Genomic DNA, 26,098 nt, shown 5'->3' on the forward strand with positions numbered 1-26,098 from the left:
GTATATTAAACTTTTCCCAAATCCCGTAGGAAGAATGCAGAAACGTCTTTCCCCTTGATAAAATTCACCAAACATTCTCTTAGTTCCGGTTTTAAATCCTCGATGTCTGGAATTGTTGCCAACACAGAATGTATCGTTCTTCGCTCATATTGGCTGGTGCCTAAACTCGCACTTCCGGGGGTTTTGCGAACCTTCTAGTGTATTCTGATTCCTGACCTAGTCGCTGGAGAGAAATGAAATTGAGCGGAGGCACTAGGTAGCATCAGTATTTTCATATTTTAAGTACAAAAAGTCTTATTCCACTGGCAGATCATTTTACTTGTCAAGTGAAATTTACTCAGTTAATAATAAAACTTTCTTTCTAGTTTCAAGTCATGTTAACTTGACTAGATTTTCTTTTTCGAGGATTTAAAAAGTCAACATTGAGTCAGGTCCAGCACAGGAATACCCCACAACTTGTTAAGGCTTTGTGCACACAGTGTCACATCGCCTGTTTCACCACAGCTATCCACTCAAAAACAAAACTAACACAACGACACACACAGTTTACGCACACGGATAATAAAAGGACAGAAAAACACGACTGACACAAACACATGAGAGTGGAGCTGCAGAGCCGCACATATCTCCTCTGTGCTCGCTCCAGCCGCTGCTTAGTTCTAACGAGCACACGCCGACCAGGGAAAGCCCCGAAAGCCACAGCGTCCAGAGAGCGGGGGGGGGGGGGGGGGGGGGGGGGGGGGGGGGGGGGGCTGAGTGAGTGTGGACAGAAGCAGCTGTCAATCACCGGTGCTGCGAGCTGCGGTGGAGAGTGCACAGCGGTTATGGCCCATCAATGATGTCAACAGATTTGTTAGGCCCTTTTGCTGTCCCCTTGAAATTCCTCTGCGTGCCCACCGTGACACCTATGCCTAAGTTTATTAACCTCTGTTCTACATCAAGACTGGACTATCAGGGATAAAACCAAACCAGGACTAAAAGAGACTAGACATAGATTCACACAGATCTGATTCCCTTTTGCATTTATGAAGTTCACAAACGTCCGAAGCCCATTTCTTGAACTGTTTTCAACCACACAATTATGACGTTCAAATCCCAAAACTAAATTTCAACAATATCAGAACCAGAAACAAAATCTATATGGTTCAAAAGACTATAAAAGATCGGCTTTGTCAATAGACGCATCCCACTGGAACACGGCGGTTTGATGCTCACTTTTTCAGAAAATCATTCCCAGTATGAATTGGTCAATGAAATCCGAAATTCGTGATGCATGTATTACAGGTGTTTTATAGCTTAAAAATACCTTGAAAAACATGAATTCATAGCATGTACAGGCTTGCTTCTTCACAGATCTGACCATTTCCTATCTCCATTGGCATTACCACATTTATTTCCATGCTCTGGTACTAGCAGGTGTTGGACTCGCCACAAGAAAAATTACACAGCGCAACTTTAAATTAGATTAGTTAGCAGATGGGTATCACGTCTATGAAAGTCTCCACGTTCAGGGTTCACTGTTTTTGGACCAAATCGGACATTACCACTTCAAGTTTTTAGTTTTTAGTAGGTTACAAACTTTAAAAAAAAAATGTGACAAGATTTGGACCATCTTAAAAATATGAAAACAGTTTGCAATGGTCCCAAGTTATTCCTCATTTACCTTATTCATTCAGAGCACCCTAATTATTCACCATGATGAGTTTCTAAGCAATTTTCACAATTCTCAGACACTAGTTCGGAGTTTTGCCGTGATGGTACAATAAAACACCTTATAATTAGAGACAAACAGCAGACATTGGACAAATATTGACCAATATTGACTTCTTATACAATTTATCTGTACTAGGGCCTTTAGTGTGGAAAGCCATGTATGTAATTATGGCCTGATTGAGACATTTGAGGTCTTTAAAGAGTATTTTTGGACCAAGGTTTCAAGGTGTTTTGCCGTCTAATCAAAAATGCACTTTACACGACCCCAACTGGGAAAATCACAACCACCACAACAGCAAAATTCTCTCCACAAACAGCAATTCCTCTTATTCAGTTTAATACTTTCTAATTTTCTATTTAAACCACAACAAACATGCTCTGAAATGGTGAAAAGGTGACATTAGAAGAAAAAAATAAAAATAAAAACTAAAGTAAAAGTATCACATGAAAAATCTACTTAACTAAAACTAAAGTACATTTAAACATTTACTTAAAGAGTAAAAAGTAAAAGTATTTTGCACAGGTTTTGAAATCTAATAAAGCATCATATGTAGTGATTTTAATAAAGAATTGTGATGAATTTAGTTTAACAGAAACATCTGAATCAGTCTTTTTCTTTTTCCTTTCTGTTTTTCTTTATGCATTTGTGTTTGTGTTAAAACAACCCCGAATTCACACCAGGAGCTGCAGCAGCGATTAACGTAAGCGGAGCTGCGCGTACGCGTACATTTCAAAGTTTCAATTCACACCAGAGCATCACAGACGCTCCTGCTACGCAGCCTGCACATCTTCTCACTGTATTCAGACATCACATTTTGTACTTGCTTTTTATCATTTATTTTTTGTTAAAGTGTATTAAGTTAGAATGTGTTTTAAGTGTGTAGTGAATTAAGTGTACAACTGCAACGCATTTGCGTTTAATGAGGTTTAAATCTATTAACACGCACATTAAACACCTCAGTTTTTTTTCCCCTTAATAAGGTAAAATCACGTATAATTAACAAACATTATGAGTGTGATTAAAATCTTATGTCCGTCCAGGTAATAAGGCCTATACTTTTATATCTTGATACAGAGTCCTGCACCGATGGATAAGGGAAAATAGACGCTGAAACGGGCGAGTTTTAACGTTCTGGAATTTTAAGGGTGGGTCAGGACTAATTCAGGTCTAAATCAGGTCTAAACCAGGTCTAAACCATGACTAAACCCGGATTAAATCAGGTCTAAACCAGGTCTAATCTGGGAGAGAGAGAGAGATACCGAACCCTGAGCCCCGCGGAGCAGGTGTCCGAAAAGCGCAACGGCTGCACGTACCTCTTCTCCGAGCTCTGCACCGGTTCTTTCGCCCGACGGACACTCGGGTCTACACGGAAGGACCTCCGAGCACATTCAGACAGTGAGTCCTGGTTCTGGTTTAGTTCTGGGTTAGTCCTGAGTCCTTGTAGAATTGGTGTCTGACATCGTAAATCACGTGCACGTTGTTTACATCGCTGTCTTGACTTTGGTTAAATTATTTTGAAAGGGCATTGGAAGTTTATTTTAATACTTTTACTTTTCAGTCCTATTAAAAAATGTAGTGGAGTAGAAAGTACAGATACCTGCTCTCAAATGTAGTAAAGTAAAACAAAAAGTATCTAAGTTGTTGTACAATTGTAGGGAATATTTATTACATAAAGGTAAGTTGTTGTACAGTTGTAGGGAGTATTATACCACACAAGGGTGAGTTGTTGTACAGTTGTAGGGAGTATTATATTACACTAGGGTAACTTGTTGTGTAGGGAGTATTATCTATGACATAAGAGTGAACTGTTGTACCGTTGTAGGGAGTATTAAATTACATAAGGATGAGTTGTTGTACAGTTGTAGGGAGTATTATATTACATAAGAATGAGTTATTGTGTAGTTGTAGGGAGTATTATATTACATAAGGGTGAGTTGTACAGTTGTAGGGAGTATTATATTACATAAGGATAAGTTCTTGTACAGTTGTAGGGAGTATTATATTACATAAAGGTGAGTTATTGTATGGCGTATGTTCTGATTGCAGTTCTTTATGCCTTGAGTATTTCCAAATATCAAAGGCCACGTACGACCTTGAACAGGACATGCCCGGAATGACAAGCACAGCGCCTCCTTCAGTCTGCTGCGTGTCACTGTGATTTCCAGCAGATGAGATGCAGATCACTGGTACCGGGGTCACTTTTAATTAAAGCACGAAGAGAACATGGCATGTGGGATTAAGGCTCGTGCGAACGCCTGGATTTATGCATTTATAAGTAAGACTGGGACCGGCGCTTTCATCCACTATACCTGAGAACATGTGAGGAGGGGGACGCCCGCTCACGTCTTTTATTGGACTTTCAGTTGTGTACGAGGACTAATTAGCCATGTGTTGGGAAGTTGTAGTAGTTTTTGTATCCTCCATTCACACTTTATTTCAATTCCTTACATGTAATATATTTAACTCAATATGGATTTAAAGGTGTATGACATTAAACAGCTCTACTTTACATTTATTCAATTAAAGGTGGTTTTATAGCTCAAAAATACCAAGAAAAACTGGCATTCTGACTGTGGACGAGTTGGCTCTCCACAGATCTGACCTGTAACTTGGCCTGGTTTGGTCTCCATGAAGATAGAAAGGTTTAATGCCATACTGTGAAACATTCCAGACAAAGCAATAACATCTCTATGGAGAAAAGCACTTGAAGGACCCTTAACAGTGTATCTTTAGTTGTGTTTTGTTTAATTTGTAAAAATTTGTTTACATTTGGATTGGAGAAAAAAATAATTAAATGCTGGTGAGTTAACATTTTGAGAATCCATATGTCACACGAACTACATCTCCAAAGCAGAAAAGCACCGTTCCACCTTGTGATGTCATGAAGCGGTAGTTTTCAAGTCAACAGCTACAACTTTTGTTTAACTGAGATAGAAAATTCCAGGTCTGAAGTCATCGTGAACGCGTATGGAGTTGAAAAAGTCTTGGACACTCAGGGTTGGATGAAACAGAATTCTCACAAGACAAGACTAGTTACAAGATAAGGTCCATGAGATAGAGACAAGGTGAGATTTTGATATAAATTATAATAATTTTTAAAAAATTGTGGCGTTCAGTTCACAGTTTTGGGCTTTACATTTTTATATATTTTATTTATTGAGTACTTCTGCTGTCTTTTTTCAGTGTTTTTTGGAACTACGGCTTCTCAAAATGTTAACTCACCAGTGTTTTGTTAATTTAATTTAATTTAATTTATTTATTATCCATCCATCCATCCATTTTCGTCCGCTTATCCGGGGCCGGGTCACGGGGGCAGCAGCCTAAGCAGGGACTCCCAGACTTCCTTCACCCCAGACACGTCCTCCAGCTCCTCTGGGGGACCCCGAGGCGTTCCCAGGCCAGCCGAGAGACATAGTCCCTCCAGCGTGTCCTGGGTCTTCCCCGGGGCCTCCTCCCGGTGGGACATGCCCGGAACACCTCCCGAGGGAGGCGCCCAGGAGGCATCCGGAACAGATGCCCGAGCCACCTCAACTGGCTCCTCTCGACGTGGAGGAGCAGCGGCTCTACTCCGAGCTCCTCCCGTGTTATTTATTATTATTATTATTATTATTATTATTATTATTTATTTATTTATTTTTTATTTATTTATTTTTGTCCAATCCAAATCTAAACACATGTGGGAAAACAAATCTCACAAGATAATTTTCCTCATGTGCACACAATCTTGGGGTAAACTGGCCTTGCAAGATCTTGTGGTACGAGATCTTGTCCCATCCCAACATGAATGAAACAAAAGACAAGGCTGGGTGTGTTTTTGATGAAGAAACTAATTATAATATGGATTAGAAAATAGAGTAAAATAGTCTCTTTAAGTGAATGCATGAAAACCAATAGCCATCAGCATAACTCAAACATACAAGGTCTTAAAATCATGAATCTAAAACCAAATTTTGATCTGTGTATTTATTTTCCCTCTTTATCTGCAAACTGTTTTCATATCTCAAGAGTTGACTTGCTACTTGAATTCAGAAAAGTCCTTGGCAGATAATTTTGCTTTGAAAAAAAAACAACAACAAAAAGACAAAAAAAAAAGTGTAATACTCAAATAAATCTGAGCTACTTTAAACTACTCAAATCAAGATAAAACTCTGGTGGATATCTGATTTAAAGGAACTGTAGCCTGCACAGAGTTTTAAAAGATCTTCTACAATCACAACTGAACAGATCAGAGAGAGGCTAGTTCTGATTACATCAAATTGGCTTCTTAGTTCGTAACTCCTTCAGCCAAAACCGGATGTGCGTCACTTTCTGCTGTGATAAGGACTGTCCGAATAGTGCACTGAGTTAGGAAGGAGTTAGGAAAAAGAGCCTGGATGCTTCCTTTCATAGCTCCTTTAGCATAGGAACCTCGGAAGCTTCCTAATCAGCTGTAAGGAGAATCCCACAATCCAGAGAGCATTTTCCTTGACGGTTTCTGAACACATCCGATCTCAGCGCGAAGAGTTTGTAAAGCGTTAAAAGTTTCATTGTCTCAGACATTATACAATACAAATATCAGTACAATTTTATTTAAGAATAAAAATAAAAGCTTTTAGAGTCATCAGAGCTTCAACTGTAGACTACATAATGACATAAGGGGAGACCTGAGCAGATTGTTTGCATTTATAGAAACGATGATGAATGATGAAGTGAGTGCACGCTCTGCATTCCACTGCAAACGGACAAAAGGACAGGATTTGGTGCAATATTTGCTGGGACAGAGGACAGTATAGAGGACTGAGTGGAGGTTGCAGTTGATGTGAGTCTGGAGAAAATAATTAATTCTCTTCTGTGTATGGGCACATATGGTGAGGTTGGAGGTGGCTAATATTTTACAAACCGTACTGTCCCTGAGGTTTATTGCAGATTTTTCAGATTCAACAGTAGCATCGTCTCTCTTGTGCAAAAACTCGGGACATTTACGTACACTGTCATGCTGAAATTTGCTTTTAAACTAGAGCAGAGGAGAATGAGGAGCGCCGTTAGATGGTTGGATTCTCCAGAAGCTGCTGAAGCTCCTTCTAATCTCAGTCTAGGATTTTTATGGTTGACCCCATGATTTATCTCCAAAGGTAACGGAATTAGGGTTTAGGAGCTAAGTGCTTAGTTTGATGTATTCAGAACTAGTCAGAGTCCTTTTAGGTTTAAACTAGTCCTTTTAGGTTTAAACTAGAGGTTTAGAGAGTTAAAACTACACATTGGGACCCGATGTTTTAGGTTAAACATCGGGTCCTGCACTGCACCTGAGGACCCGATGCAAAAAAGTGCGGCGTGGGACACATTTTGAGAGGGTGGGATGATGAACTGCAGTCCTGCAAACTAAATATGAGTGTAAAGTAAAATATACAAATGATTAATGTTTGCCTTTCATACATCATTTGTGCTGGATATTTTATTTGGCATTAACAAAAACATTTCAAAACTTATGGATGTGGTCTAATCTCACGCACTTTAGTCAATTCCTTTCCACTTCTCCGTGTTTGATAGAGGTTAAGAAAGCGAACGTCTCCATCTTGCGAGATTTGGGGGATGGAGCAGGACATAATATCGCAAAGGCAGCGGGAGCGGGAACAAAAATTACAGTTCTTTGCGGGCGGGAGTGGGACTGAAATTTCTGTCCCGCGCAGACCTCTAGTTTAAACCTAAAAGTAGACACTGGTAACCCAAAAGAGCGACTCACATGAGACTCTTTCTGCTTTCTGATTAGATAATCAGCTATATTTGATCTGAACATGTCTACCTCATATCTGGGGGAATAGTTAGGTCATGTTTATGGAATTTAAAATCAAAATCATACAGTTCCTTTAACATTTGCATTCAGAAAGTTAGTTCAAGATAGCTCTAAGGCAAACCAACTGATAGATACTTTAATATCCCAAAGGAAATTCATAAATATGCGTGTTCAGTAAGGGAAAACATAGCAAAGTGTCTGTCCAATATATAGTAAAAGCCAGCAAGAAAAAGGTTAAGGTGTAAATATTTCTTACCTCAGTGATGAAGGCCTTGGCAGTGGCAGGACTCATGAACAGCACTGCCCTCCTGAGCGTGTCTCTGTATCGGTGCAGCTCCTCCACCCTCAGTGTTCTGAACAGACTGGTGATCATCATGTTTATGTTGGACTCCACCTTCTGCAGAGACACGTCCATACCCTGCTGAGATGTGCGATCCAGGAAATCCTCAATGCCTCTGATATCTGCACACACACACACACAGAGACACACACGCACAGATTCAGGTCGGAGTTATCGCGTGACGAGCTGAACGGGGAACGCGCCGATTCAAAGGGAGATCAGAGTTGGCATCTGCTCCGAACTACTCCATGGTGTATTTCATGTAAGATAACATTTGTAGACTTCATTTTGTACTGTGTGTGTGTGTGTGTGAGCTGTTTCTGAAGCTGGAGTACAGAAGCTAACAAGGTTCCCTGACAAATCCAGAATGATCTTTGTATACATGAATATATTCTGCCCTACAAAGGCAAAAAGACCTTAATGTGCCAGAGTGTGAAACTGACAAAAATGACTTTCTGTTTTGTCCAGACAAAACTATAATAGGCAGGGCTCCCAAAATTTGACAACTAGTTCTATAATGAAGAAATATTTGTATGCGAAAAATATTGAGCTCAAAATTGACCGTTGACCCTTATTTGGCAGTTCCTGTGCTCTGCCTTTGTGCCATGAGCCAAAAATAAGGAGGCAGTAACAGACATTATCATTATGTGCTTGATTATCCACAGACTTTCATCCATTATAAGAAAAACACCTCACCAAGGTCGAGTCATCGTGGTGTTTGTTTGAAATGATATAGGAGAGCTTTGGATTTCCTGTTTAGTGCTGATCAGGATCGTGCGGCGACACTTTAAACACAGTTAAACAGTTTGACAGACGAGTTACTTTGCAGTAGAGTATGTACAGTATGAATAAATACACAAAATAATTTCACATTAAAGGTAAATTAAGTATAATTGAATGCAAAGGAATATTTATTTAATGTGTTAAGACCCTGTGCCAAGGCCGCAACAAAAAGAATGAGGTGAGAGGCTGGATTTTAAAATAAAAGATGTTTATTAACTAAATCGCAAACAAAACATACACTTTTACTGCTGTTTGCCTTTGCATGACTCCTTATTTTTTGCTCCTGATACAAAAGGTAGGGTAGCCGGGCTGATGCCACCTAGGGCCTCTGCTCAATTTCATTTCTCTCCAGCGACTAGGTCAGGATTCGGAATACTCTAGAAGATTTACAAGAAACCCAGAAGTTGTAGACCGTTCACCGGCCAATCAAAGAAAAGCTGTGAAGCCATGACGTCAAACTCAAGCATCTGTCTGGGTCCCTTTTGCGGAACAGCACAACAGTAAACAAAGCGGTCGAGATGGATGTAGATGAAGCCAGACATTCTGTGTTGGCAACGATTCCCGAAACAGAGGATTTGAAGCCGGAACAAAGAAAATGTTTGGTGAATTTTATCAAGGTGAAAGACGTTTTTACCCTTCTTCCTACGGGATTTGGCGAATTACATACGTCACAACCAAACAGCAGTGATCAGCGAAAAAAAAGTACCCGCCTACCGTCGAGTGAACAAATTCTAATGCTACGAGGTCAGACGGTTTCCACAAAGAGAAACCGGCTGATGAATCAGGCTAAAGGCAGAGTACAGAAACGGCCAACTAAGGGTAAAACGCCAGTATTTATCACATTATTTATTCACAAGATAAAGGAGGTCTCAAATACCCCCCAAAATGACATTAACTCATTTTTGACCAAACATGATGTTACAGCGTTCTACCTTTGTAGGGTAGTATAGTTTCAAACATGATCATGCTGTCAGATTTGTTCATTTTCAGTGATACATGTGAAACAAAGGAGCTCATTGGTAATCCGTCATTTTGCACCAATGAACTCGATGCAATGCAAAAATCGGTGGTGTTTTTAAGGATCCTCGTAAGCAGCTATAGGTGTTTTGATACGGATAGACCATGTGTGTCCCTGATTGGCTCATTTACCTGTCAATCATGCCCATCTAAACCTGCAGAGATTCAGCAGTGACCAGACTCACATCTTCATAAATTATTGTAAAAGTTTGTATTCTGAATCCCCAGAAAACAACAGGGCAACTAGTAAATGGATGGAAAATGGATAGTCTTAACAAGTCGCCTAATCCTGGTACTTTGTCATTTCTTTTCTTTTAGATATTATACATTTAACACAGATTGAACGTCTCCAACACGATACATTGCTCTGTTCACTGTAACTGAACTCAGACTTTGTTTACAGCTCCTCACAAAGCACTTTATGTTACAATGCCATAGAACACTGACCCCATAAACAGATGGGACTGAGATATAACTCCCCCGTTTGTTGTCTCGTCTTGTCTACATTTACAGAGGCAGGTTTCTTCTGTTGATACAGCAGCCGGGTACATCTGTTAGAGCTGGCACCGAACTGCCAACCATCCAAGGACAAGATGGTCGGGTTACGGTTCACACAGAAGTATTGTCGATTTTATTAGATATTTTTAAAGCACCTCTAATGGTCAAAATGAGACCATCGAATAAACCTTTTTTATCATCTGCAACCCACAAAGTAAAGCTGGTGCTCTGTTAGGATGCTAGCTGTTTTTATCTCTGACTCTTTCAAAGTTTTTAACATTTGGATGCAACGAATGCATCGGAGTCCTGCACCGCATCGTGTACTCGCAAATAGTTGCTGAAACAGGGGGGTTTTAAAGTTCTGGAATTTTATGGGCAGGTTGTGATTACACATGGGGGGGTCTGGTGAATCAAATGAACGACAAACGGGAGAAAAATCCTAACAGGACTTCCGTCGCCCTGGAAGCAAGTGCCATTTCCCGGTCTTTTCCTGGAACGATGGACCAGGCTTAAACTTTAGTGTATTTATTACATAAAACCATCAACGGAGGCGATCGGTTCGGTGGCTCCGCTTCTGGTTTAGTCCTGGTTTAGACTTGGTTTAGTCCTTAAGTCTTGGTTCAATCCTGGTTTAGACCTTTTTAGGTCCTGGTTTAGACCAGGTTTAGTCCTGGTGATCGACTCTGCAGTTTGCAGCATGTATAATATTTATAATCCACTAAGATTCAGACCTGGTTTAGTCCTAGGTTAGACCTGGTTTAGTCCAGGCTTAGTCCTGGTTCACTCCTGGATCGGTCCTGACTTAGTTATGGTTCAGTCCTGATTCGGTCCTGGTGTAGTCCTTGTTCAGTCGTGGCGATCAGCTCTGCGGTTGCGGTGTGTAAATATTTATAATCCAATTAATGACATAATATAAGGTCAGTCCTGGTTTAGTTCGGGTTTAGACCTGGGTTAGTCCTGGTTCCATCCTGGTGTAGTCCTGGCGATCGGCTCTGCGGTTGCAGGGTGTAAAAATTTTTCATCAACTGATGACACGCCCTAGGTTCAGTCCTGGTTTAGTCCTGGACTACTGGACTTTCGGACTAATGACCCTGATTTATCACGGGCACGGGCGGGTAACAGGTGGAATCTTAACAGTTCCGGACGGGTGCGGTTTTAACTTTGACATAATCACGGGTTAACAGGTGGGTGTGGTGCTGGACTGCATGTGTGCGGGCGGGTGTGGGTCTCCAAAATAAACCCGTGTAGGACTCTGTTATGCATTCAGAAAGAGGAATAACTTCGGGCCACTGCAAACTGTTGAAAATGAACTAGTTCTGTTTCTCACGTTTCTAAGACAGGAGCAGTGGGTGTCGAGGATTACCTAGTCTTTTGGACCTGCTTCACCTATGAAAATTAATTTGTCTACCGCGCTATAGCGAGCTCGTGCACGTTTGACTGTGGAAGCATTTTCTCCTAATGAGCTCCAAGCAGGTCAAGGTAATCTTAATGAAGAGACCGAGTTTGAGATCAGTGCTAATGACGTGTGCTAGAAGGTGGTTCTGTGGAGCACCTCCTAACGATCTGTTTGAGATGGAAAAGAGAGTCCGTGCTGTCATCACACTGTCATGTTTCGGCAATTACCAGGATTGATTAGACTTGTTAGGAGCAGGAGGGCGGGCGAAGGCAGGCTGCATCTACGCCAAAGTTGAGACATTTACCACAAGATTCAAGGAAAAACAACAAAACACAAACAAACAAAAAAAAGGTTTAAAATTGCACTGAAAATTGAAGTGTCATAAAAAAGTTTGCCAAGGTTGAACTAAACTCAAGTAAGTAATCAGAAAATTCAACAAGTTTAGAGATAATAGAGCTCTTTTAGGTAATATGGAAGAGGTTAAAAGTTACAATTTATGTTATTAGGTTATTTTTTTGAGACCAAGAGTTTGTTTTCATACGTGACAGTTTCGACTGCTCATAGAGGTCTTTCTCAGAGTGATCGCGTGATGTTGCTGTGACGTGTCCGGTCAGCTGATTTAAACAGGTTTTGGCGCTGTCTTCTACCGGTGGAGGCAGGACGACAGCGCCATCTGCAGTCCGACTTCCTCAGGACAGTATCCCAGGTGTGTGAGTGTAAAAAAGCCCCTCGTCTCGGTTTACAGTCCCGTCGGCACGTTTCCGTATTTCGATTGCCGCTTTAATACGACCATAAACGAAAGCAAAAATCCTTAAAATTGTTCATTCCCATTACTGTTTATTTTGTATGATCATAAATGAAAACAAAAAATCGTTTATTGAACATTTGCGCCTACGATAACATTATTATCAGTATGTACGACCATAAACCAAAATATGTTTCTGCATGTATGTATATGTGTGTTATGTGTATGTGTATAAACATTTATATTGAGTAAATATACTAGATATCTATGATGCGTGTATGTATGTATGTATGTATGTATGTATGTATGGATATGTTTTTGTATATATGTGGGTATATGTTTTCAAATGACAGGTAAGCACTCCAAAAGTGATTAAAAATAAATAAATAAATAAATGTGAACCACGTGATTATGTAAAACAATTGGGGTAGGACTCCATAAGTTTTTTAAGCTTCATCCTCCTCCTTTTGAGCACCAGGTCCCAAATATTTTCATGTACATATCACTATTTTTGTTATTGTTTTTGAATTTTGTCATACCTGGCTCAAACAAATAAATAAATGAAAAATGTATTAAATGAAATCCGGCGACGATGTTTGTTTTCCTCTGTGCCAATGCTGTTTGCTCTGTCCCAGTCCATAATGTGCTTTCTCTTTTACATTGTTCAGAAACGGCCCATTTGACTTGTTACTGTTCTGCTTTGTGTTTTGCCGCTCGTGTTTCACCTTCCTTTCCTTCTCGCATTTTGTTCTATCTTTTTTTTTTTGTGTGTGTGTGTGTACTGAATGGCCTCTCTGTTTCCCTGATGTGTGTTTTATTATTTCGTACACATTTCATGGCATTACATTTATGCTCCGGTTCTATTTTGTCTTTTGGGTGGACGAGTAATTGTCTTCTGTACGGTTTCACTGGTCTGTTGATTTTGTGTTTTCTCATTACCCTCTGCACTTTCTCTGTTATGCCACTGATGTACGGTCATGTTACTATGCCTGCGCTCCTTTTTTTCTTAGAGGAAAAGAAAAAAACACCATCGCTGGATTAAAGAGGCAATCGAAATACGGAAACGTGCCCACGGGACTATAAACCGGGACGAGGGGGCTTTTTTACTCTCACACACCTGGGATACCGTCCTGAGGAAGTCGGACTGCAGATGGCGCTGTCGTCCTGCCTCCACCGGTAGGAAGACAGCGCCAAAATCTGTATAAATCAGGTGATCGGACACGTCACAGCAACATCACGTGACCACTCTGAGGAAGACCATGATTGAGCAGTCGAAACTGTCAGGTATGAAAACAAACTCTTGGCCAGAAAAAATAACCTAATAACATAAATTCTAACTTTTAATTGCTTCCATATTACCTAAAAGAAGTTTATTATCTCTAAACTTCTTGACTTTTGTGATTGATTACTTGAGTTTAGTTTAACCTTGGCAAACGTTTTTATTACACTGCAGTTTTCAGTGCAATTTCAAACCTTTTTAATTGTTTTGTTGTTGTTTTTCCATTGCATCTTGAGGTAAATGTCTCAATGTCTTGCCTATAAATCAGCTGACCGGACACGTCGCAGTAACATCACGTGATCACTCTGAGGAAGAGCGCTAGTGAGCAGTCGAAACTGTCACATACTGTATGAAAACAAACTCTTGGTCTGAATAAAAGAACCTAATAACATAAAATATCGGAAAACCAAATGAACCTCTGGACTCAGGTTTGTGGAGACTCCGTCAACCTTTTAATTGACTAAACGACCAAGGGCGACGTTCCCTGGGTGTGATGCTAACCCTAGACACTGCTCTGTCTGTGGATTTATTGGACTTTAGTACAGATTTTTTAACCCAATCTGACCAAAAGGAACTGACGTAATCGGAAATACAACAGTAAGATGATGTTGTACAGTTAAACAAGTGTCTCACAAATAGGGCTGGGAATCATTTAGAAGTTGCCGATACGATACATACCTCGATACATAGGCCACGATACGATACATATCTCTTTACGATATATTTCAAAGTGATTCGATACGGTTCAATAAAAAATAAAGGCTAAATAATGTCCGTGATACCGAAAGTCTTTGTTAAACTACTTCTTGTGCAAAGTGATTATGAAACGATGGTGTTGTAATCTATGTTTTGTTTTGTAGTGCTGCAAAATTACCTGAATAAAACTACTACTAAAAAAAACAAAAAAAAAAAAACACATGAACACAAATTTTACTCATCAAAACAGTGAAAACGTCAAATGTGTCGCATAAACAAGTTTCTTTCCACTAAAAAAGCAACAAAACTGCAGTACTATAACAAAATAATTAGTAAAATACACCAAAAATACTCTTAGCAAAATATCGATGCAGCAGCCCATGATATCGATACTGTATCATCACATTAAACTATACGATACATCGATATTTCACTACTCACCACTATCCAACAGTTTTTCATTTAGTCTCTCACCTTTTTCGTTCAAAATCAAACACCTAAACATGATCATGGACGTCATTTTGTATGTTTTCTTGAGTTTTCAGACTATCTTAAAACTTTTTCTTTTTCCATCAGATTGGTACATTGTGTCACCGTGGTAACTTCTGAACATTCCAACTATAGAGATAGACATAGAACACCCCCAGAGTCATTGCAAACTGTTAATTATGATGATAAGGACACATTATAACACTGACAGAAGAGAACACATTATGCTATTTTTTGATCTTATAATGTTTCCTCATCACAAAGACACCTGGAGTTATGTTTTGTTTCATTCACACATTTTTAACACACAAATTCTGCATATTTAGAGAGAATTACACACACCTTCACTCATTTAGATCATTTCACACCTGGAATTTCCAATCTCTACTCAAAACTACTTCTAGGTGGAATAGAACATTGTTTTCCAAAGACTGGGTCGCGATCCTCAGGTGGGTCACAAGAGATTTTTTTTTGGGGAGGGTGGCCTTACCGCAATCTGGATGTAGGTTGAAATGTTAAGACATGTTTCGTATCATTTCTAATCTTTTTGTAATGATTATATTGACTATTATTATATATTCTACATTTAATGTCCAAATAGGCGACTTATGGATCCTTTTATCGCTGCTTCAATTACTGTTTTTCAATGTTTAAAACTTGGCTGATACTAATTGTTCAGAGTAGAGGTCTGCGCGGGAGAATTTTCAGTCCTGCTCCCGCCCGGTCCCGCAAAGAATTGTAATTTTGAGTCCCGCTCCCGCCTGCATCTGCGATATTTTGTCCCGCTCCCGCCTGCAAGTCCCACAGGATGGGGACGTTCACTTTCTTAAGCTCTGTCGAACACGGAGAAGAGAAAGGACTTGGGCTGTGTATGGGAGAATGTGCAGTGGGCGGTCTGGTGGCGTGGTTAAGTCCTGGCTAAATCCTGTTTTAGTCCTGGTGTTAGACCTGTTTTTAGACCTGGTTTAGTCCTGGTTTAGTTCTGGTTTAGTGGTGCAGCCCGCGCAACAAACGGGAGGAGGGAATGTCCACACGGCGTACGGAACGGGTGGGACAGTCCACGCGGCGTACGGGACGGGGGGGGGACTCTCCGTGTGACGTACAGGATATTTATGCCAAATAAAATCTCCAGCACAAATTACGCATGATAGGCTTACATTCATCATTCGTATATTTTACTTTACACTCATATTTAGTTTGCAGGACTGCAGTTTATCATCCCACCCGCCCACTCCCGCATTGTGCAGTCCTGCTCCCGCCCGCGCCCGCAGTGAGCCGTCAAAACGTGTCCCGCGTCGCCCTGTTTTGCGTCGGGTCCCACAGGATCGCAAGGCTCTAGTTCAGAAAGACACAATCACTCAGTCAACAATAAAATATCCTCATTAATGTTCAATAATGGTCAAACCCAGCTTTATTTTGTGATTTACGAATAATGTCGATTGACTTGGGTTGTGAAGGTGTGTGACGTTTAAAATATGGGTCCCCAGAAAAAAAAAAAGAAAAAAAAAAGTTTGGGAAACACTGGAATAGAACATTTTGAGCTTTGGAGATGTAAACAGACGAATAATAAGCGGTTAATCAAGCGTGTGAATGAAACAAAAAACACAACTCCACGTCTGTTTTTGATGAAATAACAACATTTAAATCTCAAAAGTCGATGTGGTGTAATAGAATACATTTAAAGCAAAAACTTGAGAAGAAAATTAGCAACTCTTTTTGCTCATCTCATCATCTGGGCATCATTTAGTTTTGAGTTTAAATGGTCTTCTGGGCTGTGTTTTCATAGATGACTTTTACCCATGTTTATAATCAATCACAGTCTGGCAGCATAGGTTAATTACAACACAACACTCTAATCAGTGTAATAAAGGCCTGCTAATGGCTTCTATTCATTATTGGTAATAACCTGGACGATAGCGATAGCAGTACAGTGGTGTTGGGCTCATTATGCGTAGTACACGAGCTGTTCACCCGCCTCGTAACGTCAGTCACAGTATCGAGCAGGCTGTCAGCTAATCACAGACCACAACCCCTGACTGATCCTGGGGCGGCCGTTTCAAAGGTCATTGAACACGCCAAATCAGCCCTCTCCCGCAATAATGTTAAAGACGCTCGACCGGATTTTGACGTGTCTTAAAAATGTGAAAAACAGGACTGGTCCAATCGCAGTGGTCCAGAAGTATTCACTGCTTAAAGTTGTATTGTGTAACTTTTCTAGTGGAGGGTCTTGTCTTTGGGCAAGTCTCATTGAAGGTCATACGTGGCTTTAGATATTTAGAAATACTAATGCAATATAATACTCCCTACAACTGTACAACAACTCAACCTTATGTAATATAATACTCCCTACAACTGTACAACAACTCACCCTTATGTAATATAATACTCCCTATAACTGTACAACAACTCACCCTTATGTAACAGATAATACTCCCTACAACTGTACAACAACTCATCCTTATGTAACAATAATACTCCCTACAACTGTACAGCAACTTATCATTATGTAATATAATACTCCCTACAACTGTACAACAACTCATCCTTATGTAATATAATACTCCCTACAACTGTACAACAACTCATCCTTATGTAATATAATACTCCCTACAACTGTACAACAACTCATCCTTATGTAATATAATACTCCCTACAACTGTACAAGAACTCATCCTTATGCAATATAATACTCCCTATAACAATACAAACACTCACCCTTATGTAATATAATATTCCCTACAACTGTGCAACTCATTCTTATGTAATATAATACTCCCTATATGTGTACAACGACTCACCCTTATGTAAAATAATACTCCCTACAACTGTGCAACAACTCACCCTTTTGCAATATAATACTCCCTACAACTATAAAAACAACACCTTATGTAATATAATACTCCCTACAACTGTACAGCAACTCACCCTTATGTAATATAATACTCCCTACAACTGTACAAAACAACTCACCCTTATGTAATATAATACTCCCTACAACTGTACAACAACTCACCCTTATGTAATATAATACTCCCTACAACTGTACAACAACTCACCCTTATGTAATATAATACTCCTACAACTATAACAATCACCTTATGTATATAATACTCCCTACAACCAATTTCAATGTAATATAATACTCCCTAAACTAAATACTCCCTACAACTGTACAACTCACCCTTATGTAATATAATACTCCCTACAATTGCACAACAACTCACCATTATGTCATATAATACTCCCTATAACTGTGCAACAACTCACTCCCTACAGCTGTCACGCTTTTCTCCATGCAGATGTTATTGCTTTGTCTGGAATGTTTCACAGTATGGCATTAAACCTTTCTGTCATCACGGAAACCAAACCAGACCAAGTTACAGGTCAGATCTGTGGAGAGGCGACCCCACTCACAGTCAGAATGCCTGTTTTCTTGGTATTTTTGAGCTCTAAAACCACCTGTAATTGAATAAACATGAGGTAGAACTGTCATATAAAGTCACACTATGGAACATTCCAGGCAGAGCAGGGACATATCCACAGAAACAAGCAGGCGAGGGACCCCTACAAACAAAAAAGCTACATGGCGCATGGAATAAATACATACAAATAAATCAGGTTTTTGCCTCCACCTCACCTTAAATCATTCTAATATTGTTTCATAGTGGGAAAACGCCGGCACTTGGACTAAAAGCTATTGTTCCGATCTCTATTTAAGTACAACTCCAACACAAACCGCGGCACCGCTTCATCCTGGCAACATAAAGTGCTTTTTCATTACGTTTGCATTTACAGAGACGTTTTTGCGTTGGACCTGCTCTAATCCAGCGCCTTTTATGATCCAAACAAAACAATAACAGGCCCATTCGCCAGTTTTATCTTGGCACCGCGGACGCGATTTAGCACGGCGAAGGCGCGCGCAGGTTAACTTGGCGCGCTATCTATAAAGCGGCTAACAGAGACGTATGGATGCTAACACGCGCGGCTCCCACACATAAAACACAGCGGTCGTGGTGGATTTAGCTCCGTCTCTCTCATCTCCATATTTATCACTGCAGAGCCACCGCTGCTTCTGATCAATGGTGCCAGGCCAGCATCCCACACTGTCTAATTTATGTTGTGCGTGTGTTTGGAGCTCGGAAAAAATAAAAACATGTACATCAAAGGAGTAAAACATGGAAAAAATATGACATTGCCACCTGATGATGTCGTTTTTGGAAGTGTGGAATGTATTAAAGAGGGGGGTAGTTTACACATACATGGTAACACGTAACAGATTAAAGGTTGTATGGAGGATTTTTTTTTTGTTTCAAATTGTCGGTGAAAGTTTAAAATACCATTACAGAGATGCAGCAGCTTTGTAATTATGATGACCAAAAAAAAAAAAGAATGAAAATCGATCAACTGTGGACGTGTTGAGGCCAGATAAACATCAGCCAATAGATAACCAGGCTACCTCATTTTCTATTGGCTGTTAGGTTGTCAGTCAAACTTCCTACGTTTCTAGTGTAACTGACTCGCCGGCGCGCGGGGATTATGTAGTTTATGGAGCGGTTCTTAGAGGCGTTTTCCAACTGTATCTTCCTCGCAATTCGCACAGTTTTTCGCGATGTCGGACGAGAATCCGCGACCGGTTCGCCGCAAAAGAAAGTCAGTTTTTGAGGTCGATGAAAGAAGAAGAGAAGTGGAAAAGGAGCAAAGCCAAACTGAGGTGATTCTTGGAGATTCCTTCCAGCGACGGCGCGAACGAAGCAGACGAAAGGTCTAAAAAATGACGTGTCGGTCGCTAAATTATTTCCAGACAGGTCACTTCAACAGTAATTCTGAACGCGCACTGGCGTGATTTCTAGAGTAAAGAGGCGGGAGGAGATGTTTCTACTGAGGCTGTGGAGGAGGAAGGTGGTGTCACGCATGCACAACATCTGAAAAAGGAGTGTCGCTGTATGTTTTTTCCCTTAAAAAATCCTCTATACAATCTTTAAGTTCATATTGTTTTGAAATTGTCATATTTGTAGAAAAAAAAAGCATTATATTAACATGTCTAAGGCTATGTTTTGTGAAATCCCATTTTTTGGAAAGGTCGTTCACATTTCCAGTTAAACGCGACTCGTATGTGATCTCCAGTGTGAACTTTAAACGCCCCAAAAGTGTCCCACGTGCACATTGGAGGACACGACAACGTCAAACACAGTGAGAGCGCAAAGTGTTTACGGAAGTCGCCTAAACGCTGGGCTTGTCTCCAGAAATATGGTTCGGTTCTTCATAAAATGGACAAGTTACACGTGCACAGCCGCTTCGTTTGTTTGAGTCTTTAGGCTCCTTGTATTTGGCTCGCAGGCTCTTTGTTTTTTTGTTGACACTGGAGCCAGGACCGTCCGTTCTTTGGCAATAATTTCAAAAACCATCCGGTTCCAGACCCCTCTAATTTGGCTTCAATACAGTGATCCCGCCAAATATTAATAAACTCATTAACCTCGCTTTCCCTCCATTGACTAGACTCCGCGCCGGTCGTGTAGGTCGGATGAATGCGACCTGGCTGTTCAGAGTGAAGTCGCATGTCAAAAGATCAGATATGTATCGGTTTTAGGAGCACATATCCAAGTGGCCCGGGTCGCATTTGAAAAAATCGGATCTGTCATTAAAAGATCAGATACAGGTCACATAGGGGCGAAAAAATCAGATTTGGGTCACTTCAGGCTGCAGTCTGAACATGTAGTTTCTATTTAATGTTTGACCCCTCTCCCCCTTGCTCTCCAAGTTAAGCTACGCCTCCTTCAGAGCAGTTTTGGCTAGGCAAGTTTATTTGTATAGCACAAGTCGTACACAAAGTAATTCAAAGTGCTTTACAGAATAAGAAATACATTAAAATCATAATAAAAACAAATCAAAACATAAATAATCATGAAGATTAAAATTAAAAAAGAGACATAAATTGGAGAGAAGAGTGCGGAATGAAAACCTTTCAGTTATATGCACAGTTAAACAGAAATGTTTTGAGCCTGGATTTAAACAGCGTCAAAGTCGAGTCTGTTTCACATGTTCATGAAGACTGTTCCAGGTTTTAGCTGCATGAACCTGAAACTCTGACTCCCCTTGTTTAGTCCAGACTCTGGGCACCAGCAGGAGGCCGGTCCCTGAGGTCCTCAGAGTCACAGATGTACTTTGGTGCTCGGCCATGGAGAGACTTGTACAAGCAGAGCTGCTTTAAAGTCTCTGAGCCACAGGAGCCAGTGCAGAGACCTGAGCACAGGACTTATGTGCTCGTACTTCCTAGTTCGAGTAAGGACCCGAGCTGCAGCGTTCAGCAGTTGTCATGTTACAATCAGCATCATCCTGCTAATGAAACTACGGCACATCGCATCAGGTTTGTGAAGTTGTGTTGTCCGTTTTATTGTTTGATTATCAGGGGCGTCATGGTAAATTCTCATCTCTGAAAGTTGTGAAATTACTTATAAACTCATCACTGTCAATAATTACGATGCTCTGAGTGCAAAAGGCAAGTGAGGAGCAACTTTGGACCACTGCAAACTGTTTTTCACGTTCTCAAGCAGTAAAGCCACTCCACCTTCAGAGCATTATCACATTACGATCAGCATGCATCCCGCTAATGAAACTACGGCACAGTGCATCAGGTTTGTGAAACTGTAGTGTATTATTTTGCATCATGCTTTTGTACAGTTATATACTAACAAAAAAAAAAGGTTGGGTGGGTGACGTAGCCTTGTGGTCTGAGCTTTGGATAGGATCGCACTGTTAACCATAAGGAGGTTTTGAATAGCGCCGCAGTGAGATGCTCGATTACTCACACATGCATGGATGACATCTAAAACCTCTTCAGACATGTTTTCAATGAGAGAACAATGTGATGTGGCTGTACCGGCTTGTCAAAGTCTGATCCCTGGTTAGTATTTGGATGGGAGACCGGTGAGAAAATGCCAAAAGTGCCACAGTGGAGCGCCAGGCACAAAACCTGTTGTTGCGTCCTTAGGCAAGACACTTCACCCACATTGCCTAGTATGAAAGTGGTGTGTGCGTGGTGGTCTGCTATAGGGTGACCAGATTTTCAACATCCTAAACTGGGACCAGTGTTGGGGAGTAACAGATTACATGTACCAGAGTTACGTAATCAGAGTACAAATTATGAGTAACTGTATTCAGTTACAGTTACTGTTTCAGTGAGTGGTAATTGGATTACAGTTACTTGGTTGAAATAAATGGATTACACAGAGGTATTTTCACACTTTTTTATTTATTTTTTTGGTAATTCCACTCATTGCCGGACACTAAACCAGGTCTAAAACCAAGTCTAAACCAGGACTAAAACCAGGTCTAAACTAGGTCTAAACCAAGACTAAACCAAGACTAAACCAAGACTAAACCAGGACTAAGCCAGGACTAAACTGGGACTAAACCAGGTCTAAAACCAGGACTAAACCAGGACTAAAACCAGGTCTAAACCAGGTCTAAAACCAGGTTTAAACCAGATCTAAACCAGGACTAAACCAAGACTAAACCAGGACTAAAACCAGGTCTAAACTATGCCTCAAACAGGATTTAACAGGACTAAATCATGCTGCATGGACCGTGTTTCCTCCTCTTCTATCAATAATAGTTTTAATCTGTTTAAGTAAAGTTTGGGCTTTTTATTTTCTTTTATCAGACAAAACATCTTATGTGAAGATTTCCTCGTCTTTGCTTCTCTACAGCAAATCAAGTAATCCAAAGTATTCAGATTACGTTACTCACTGTAAGTAACTTTATGGATTCCATTACAAACTACATTTTGGCGTATGTAATCTGTAATCTGTAGGGGATTACATTTTAAAAGTCACCTTCCAAACACTGACTGGGACACATGGGATGGTTGGTAAAAACAAAACAGTGAAAAGAGTGTGTACCATGGTGGACTCTTGTGTCATAATCTGAGGGACTTTTTTTTTTTTTTTTTGCTTTATGGCCATTTGCGAACATAATTTTCTGAATTTTGGCTAAACAATTCACAATTTATGCTCCTCTTTACTGTTGGCTGGGATCAGATAAATCAAAATTTGTGATAGTTCTGTTTTAGTTCTGGTTTAGACCTGATGTAGACCTAGTTTAGTCTTCGTTTAGTCCTGGTTTAGATCAAATTGGTCAAAAATAGGGACACCTGGGACACTTATTGTATAAAACTGAGACAAATCACTGGTGTTGTATAAATCTGCAGGGACAAGGGCTCAAACCTGGGACTGTCCGGGTAAATAGGGACGTCTGGTCACCCTAATTGCTGTTTCGGTATGAAGCAGGAAAGACGGAAGAAATGCACATTGTACCCTGTTTTTCTTCATAAAATACAAATAATTTCCGTTGCCATCACGACTGCAAGTTCAAAGAAAGAAAGTTTTACATAATATGGATTACGCTGTATAATATGTTATAGCCTACACGTTGAAACAGATGCCATCAAACTTCACTTCAGCGTCATTTTCTTGTAAAACATAAAACTTATAATTGGAAGGAGAAAATCTTTCAGAGTACAAGCAGTAACAGAGACGGTGGAGGAAATTAGTTATTGACATATAGCTAGCACATCTGTGTAAATCAGGATAACTGAAGGAACAAGCAAAGGGTTGTAAATAAAACTACAGTAAAGGGTCGGAATAGCTACAGACGCACGTTCAAATAAATAAAGTCATCAAAAAAGCAGTTATAGTCATTAAGTGGAAATATATACTGTATATATTTTCCATTTCAGAACTTTTAGAGAGATTTAAAGGAACGTTGAATAACTTTTCTGGTGGAGGGTTCATCAAATACTTGTCTGGAATGTTTCACAGTATGGCATTAAACTTTACTATCGTCATGGAGACTAAAAAAAAAACTAAGCTACAGGTCAGATCTGTGCAGAGGCAACCCCGCTCACAGTCAGAATACCGCTTTTTTTTCTTGGGATTTTTGAGCTATAATACTACCCGTAATTGAGTAAATGTAAAGTAGAGCGGTTTAATGTCACACTGTGGAACATGGGGTATCCATAGAAACAAGCAGGTGACGGACCCTCCGCCAGAAAAGTTACACAATGCATTTTTAAAGTAAGATTTTCCTATACTTTCAGGTTGCGTTCGTGTTTTTTAATCAATCAATCAGTCAATAATTTTATAGCCAATCAGTAATGAGAAACAGAAAGTCCACAAATGCTGTTTACACGACAAAGCTTGCGGGTAAAAATGACAAAATATTTTATCAGAAGTGCCTTTCATTTAGATGGTGATCAGACAGTTTTTGGGAGAGCTCTATTAAAAAACGCAAAAATTTTGAAAAACCATCTCTAGAGTAGAAAAGGTCAATACGCTCCGCCGTAGCGTTTCCGTCTACACTGCCCAAGACACAAAGCTCTGGTCAGAAAAATTAAATTAAAAATGGCCGTTTATGTGACTTTCATGACTGCGATGCCGAACTTTTACGCTGCATATGGACTGAACCAGGACTGATCCAGGTCTGGTCCCGGTTTGGTCTCCGTCTCAGTCCCGCTCTGGTCCAGCTCTGGTCTCAGTCTCGGTCTAGTCCCGATCTCAGTTCTGATCTCGGTCTCGGTCTGGTTCAGGTCTGGTCCCGGTATGGTCTCCATCTGGTCTCGGTCTCAGTCCCGCTCTGGTCCCAGTTTGGTCCCGGTCTGGTCCCGGACCTGGATCAGTGCTGGTTCAGTCTGTATGCGGCGCAAAAGTCCGACATTTTTTCATTTTGGTTTTGGAGACAAATAATGAAGAAAATAGTTGTTTTTTCGTTTTCTTATTTTTGGTTTTATATTGAAAAACTAATGAATGAATGATACACGGATTCTCCAGGTATGTTTTTCAGGAGGTAACAATTAGGGATGTAACAATAACCAAAATATCAAGTTATGGCATCGTCAAAAGTCTCAAAATAATATCGTGGGCCATCACAATATATTTAATTAAAAGTTTCTCCGCTTAAATTAATTGTTATGGTGCAGCAACAGCTAAAAAAAAACAGAGAACTACATAGACCATGATCCTTTGCTTTGTTTCGGTCCAAGCTACATGCTGAAATAACTTATTATGTTATTAAACAGTTTTAAATCTGAATTATTTGGATTATGTTGAGGGAAAAGAAGCATATTCACACTTTTATTATCTAAAAGAGAGATTTGGATATCGTTACATCCCTAATAACAACATTCAAACATGTCTTAAAGCTCACAAGAATCAATTTGGCGTAAAATAAGACCTGTAAACATCCGGCTATGCCCTTCATATCTTCGTGTGAGGTGGGGTGTCTTTCCCCTCCCACCGTTTCCCCGTGTACTCAGCGTATGCGTGGATAACCGCCTGTCACCTGAGCTGTCAGACTGCGGAGAGCTGCCGAGGACCGGGGGCTTGATGGCTCGGTCCTCACCCGGGAGAAGCCCACCCAGGCAGGCATCAGTTTGAGCGGCAGTCCTGGGGGAGCTGGCGTCGCTCCATTAGCTCCATGATCACCCATCACCCCCGGAGCCTGTGTCCCCGGCGCTGTCAGCCTCTTCTCCCACTGCGCACTACCACTATCAGCTCCCAGGTAGAGTTGTGCTGGAGACTATAGTAGCTAGAAAAATCACTTTATCTAAGAGCTGCTTTGTAACCCGGCCAGCACATTGTTTTCTTGTCTAGGTCTTATCAACATCAATATGCTTTGTACAGGCTGTTGCAAAGATAGTTCAGGAGATAGTAAAGGAGAGGCTAAGAAGGAAGGGCAGCACTCCACGGATTCAAAACAATACTATAATAAGACTATGTAATGCTAAAATTACAAGGACATAATCTTTTTTACATAATATTTTCGACAATTTATCTTTCTACAGATCTGTTTCTTCATTTGTAGGTCCTATACTTTAGCAAAATTGACTCTTGTGAGCTTTAAGACATGATAAAATGTTGTTATTTCATCAGAAACATACCTCGAGTTGTGGTTTGTTTTGTTTCATTCACACTTGCTCCAAAGCTCAAAATGCTCTGTTCAACCTTCAGAATCAGAATCAGAATTTGTTTGTCATTTCAGTATAAAAAAAAAATAAAAATACACAGAAACAAAATACTGCACTCAGGTCCAGGTCAACAGCAGCATAGATAATAATAGGAACTAGAAAAGCACTCAGAGAGCGCAGACCTCCGCCAAGGACTACCCCCATTTTTTATATAAATTGCGATAAAATCAGTCTTCTGGATCAGATCCGGATCAGCCTTTGGAATATGAAAGAGGATCCCATTGTCCATCCCTGAGTCAAATTTCATGGGGTTTGGTCAATAATTAACCGAGATATTGAGAAACAAAATTTTTGGCCCCATTTACCACAATGTTAACTAAAATTTCAAAGTGATCCAGAATCCAGGATTTC

The 26,098-nt window shown here is 40.3% G+C and overlaps 1 protein-coding gene across 1 annotated transcript in view; it reads right to left on the minus strand.

Annotated features, from left to right (window-relative positions):
- The window catches only part of grid2 (glutamate receptor, ionotropic, delta 2), a 1,594,008-nt gene that overhangs the window by 796,659 nt on the left and 771,251 nt on the right, over window positions 1-26,098 (minus strand). Inside the window, exon 4 of the mRNA XM_055161426.1 lies at window positions 7,741-7,946. Coding sequence (XP_055017401.1) covers window positions 7,741-7,946 — 206 coding nt within the window. The remainder of the gene's footprint in view (window positions 1-7,740; window positions 7,947-26,098) is intronic.

This window comes from Boleophthalmus pectinirostris, unplaced genomic scaffold (assembly GCF_026225935.1).
Source record: "Boleophthalmus pectinirostris isolate CB_2022bp ecotype Guang Dong unplaced genomic scaffold, ASM2622593v1 HiC_scaffold_4, whole genome shotgun sequence".
Classification (NCBI taxonomy): Eukaryota; Metazoa; Chordata; class Actinopteri; order Gobiiformes; family Gobiidae; genus Boleophthalmus; species Boleophthalmus pectinirostris.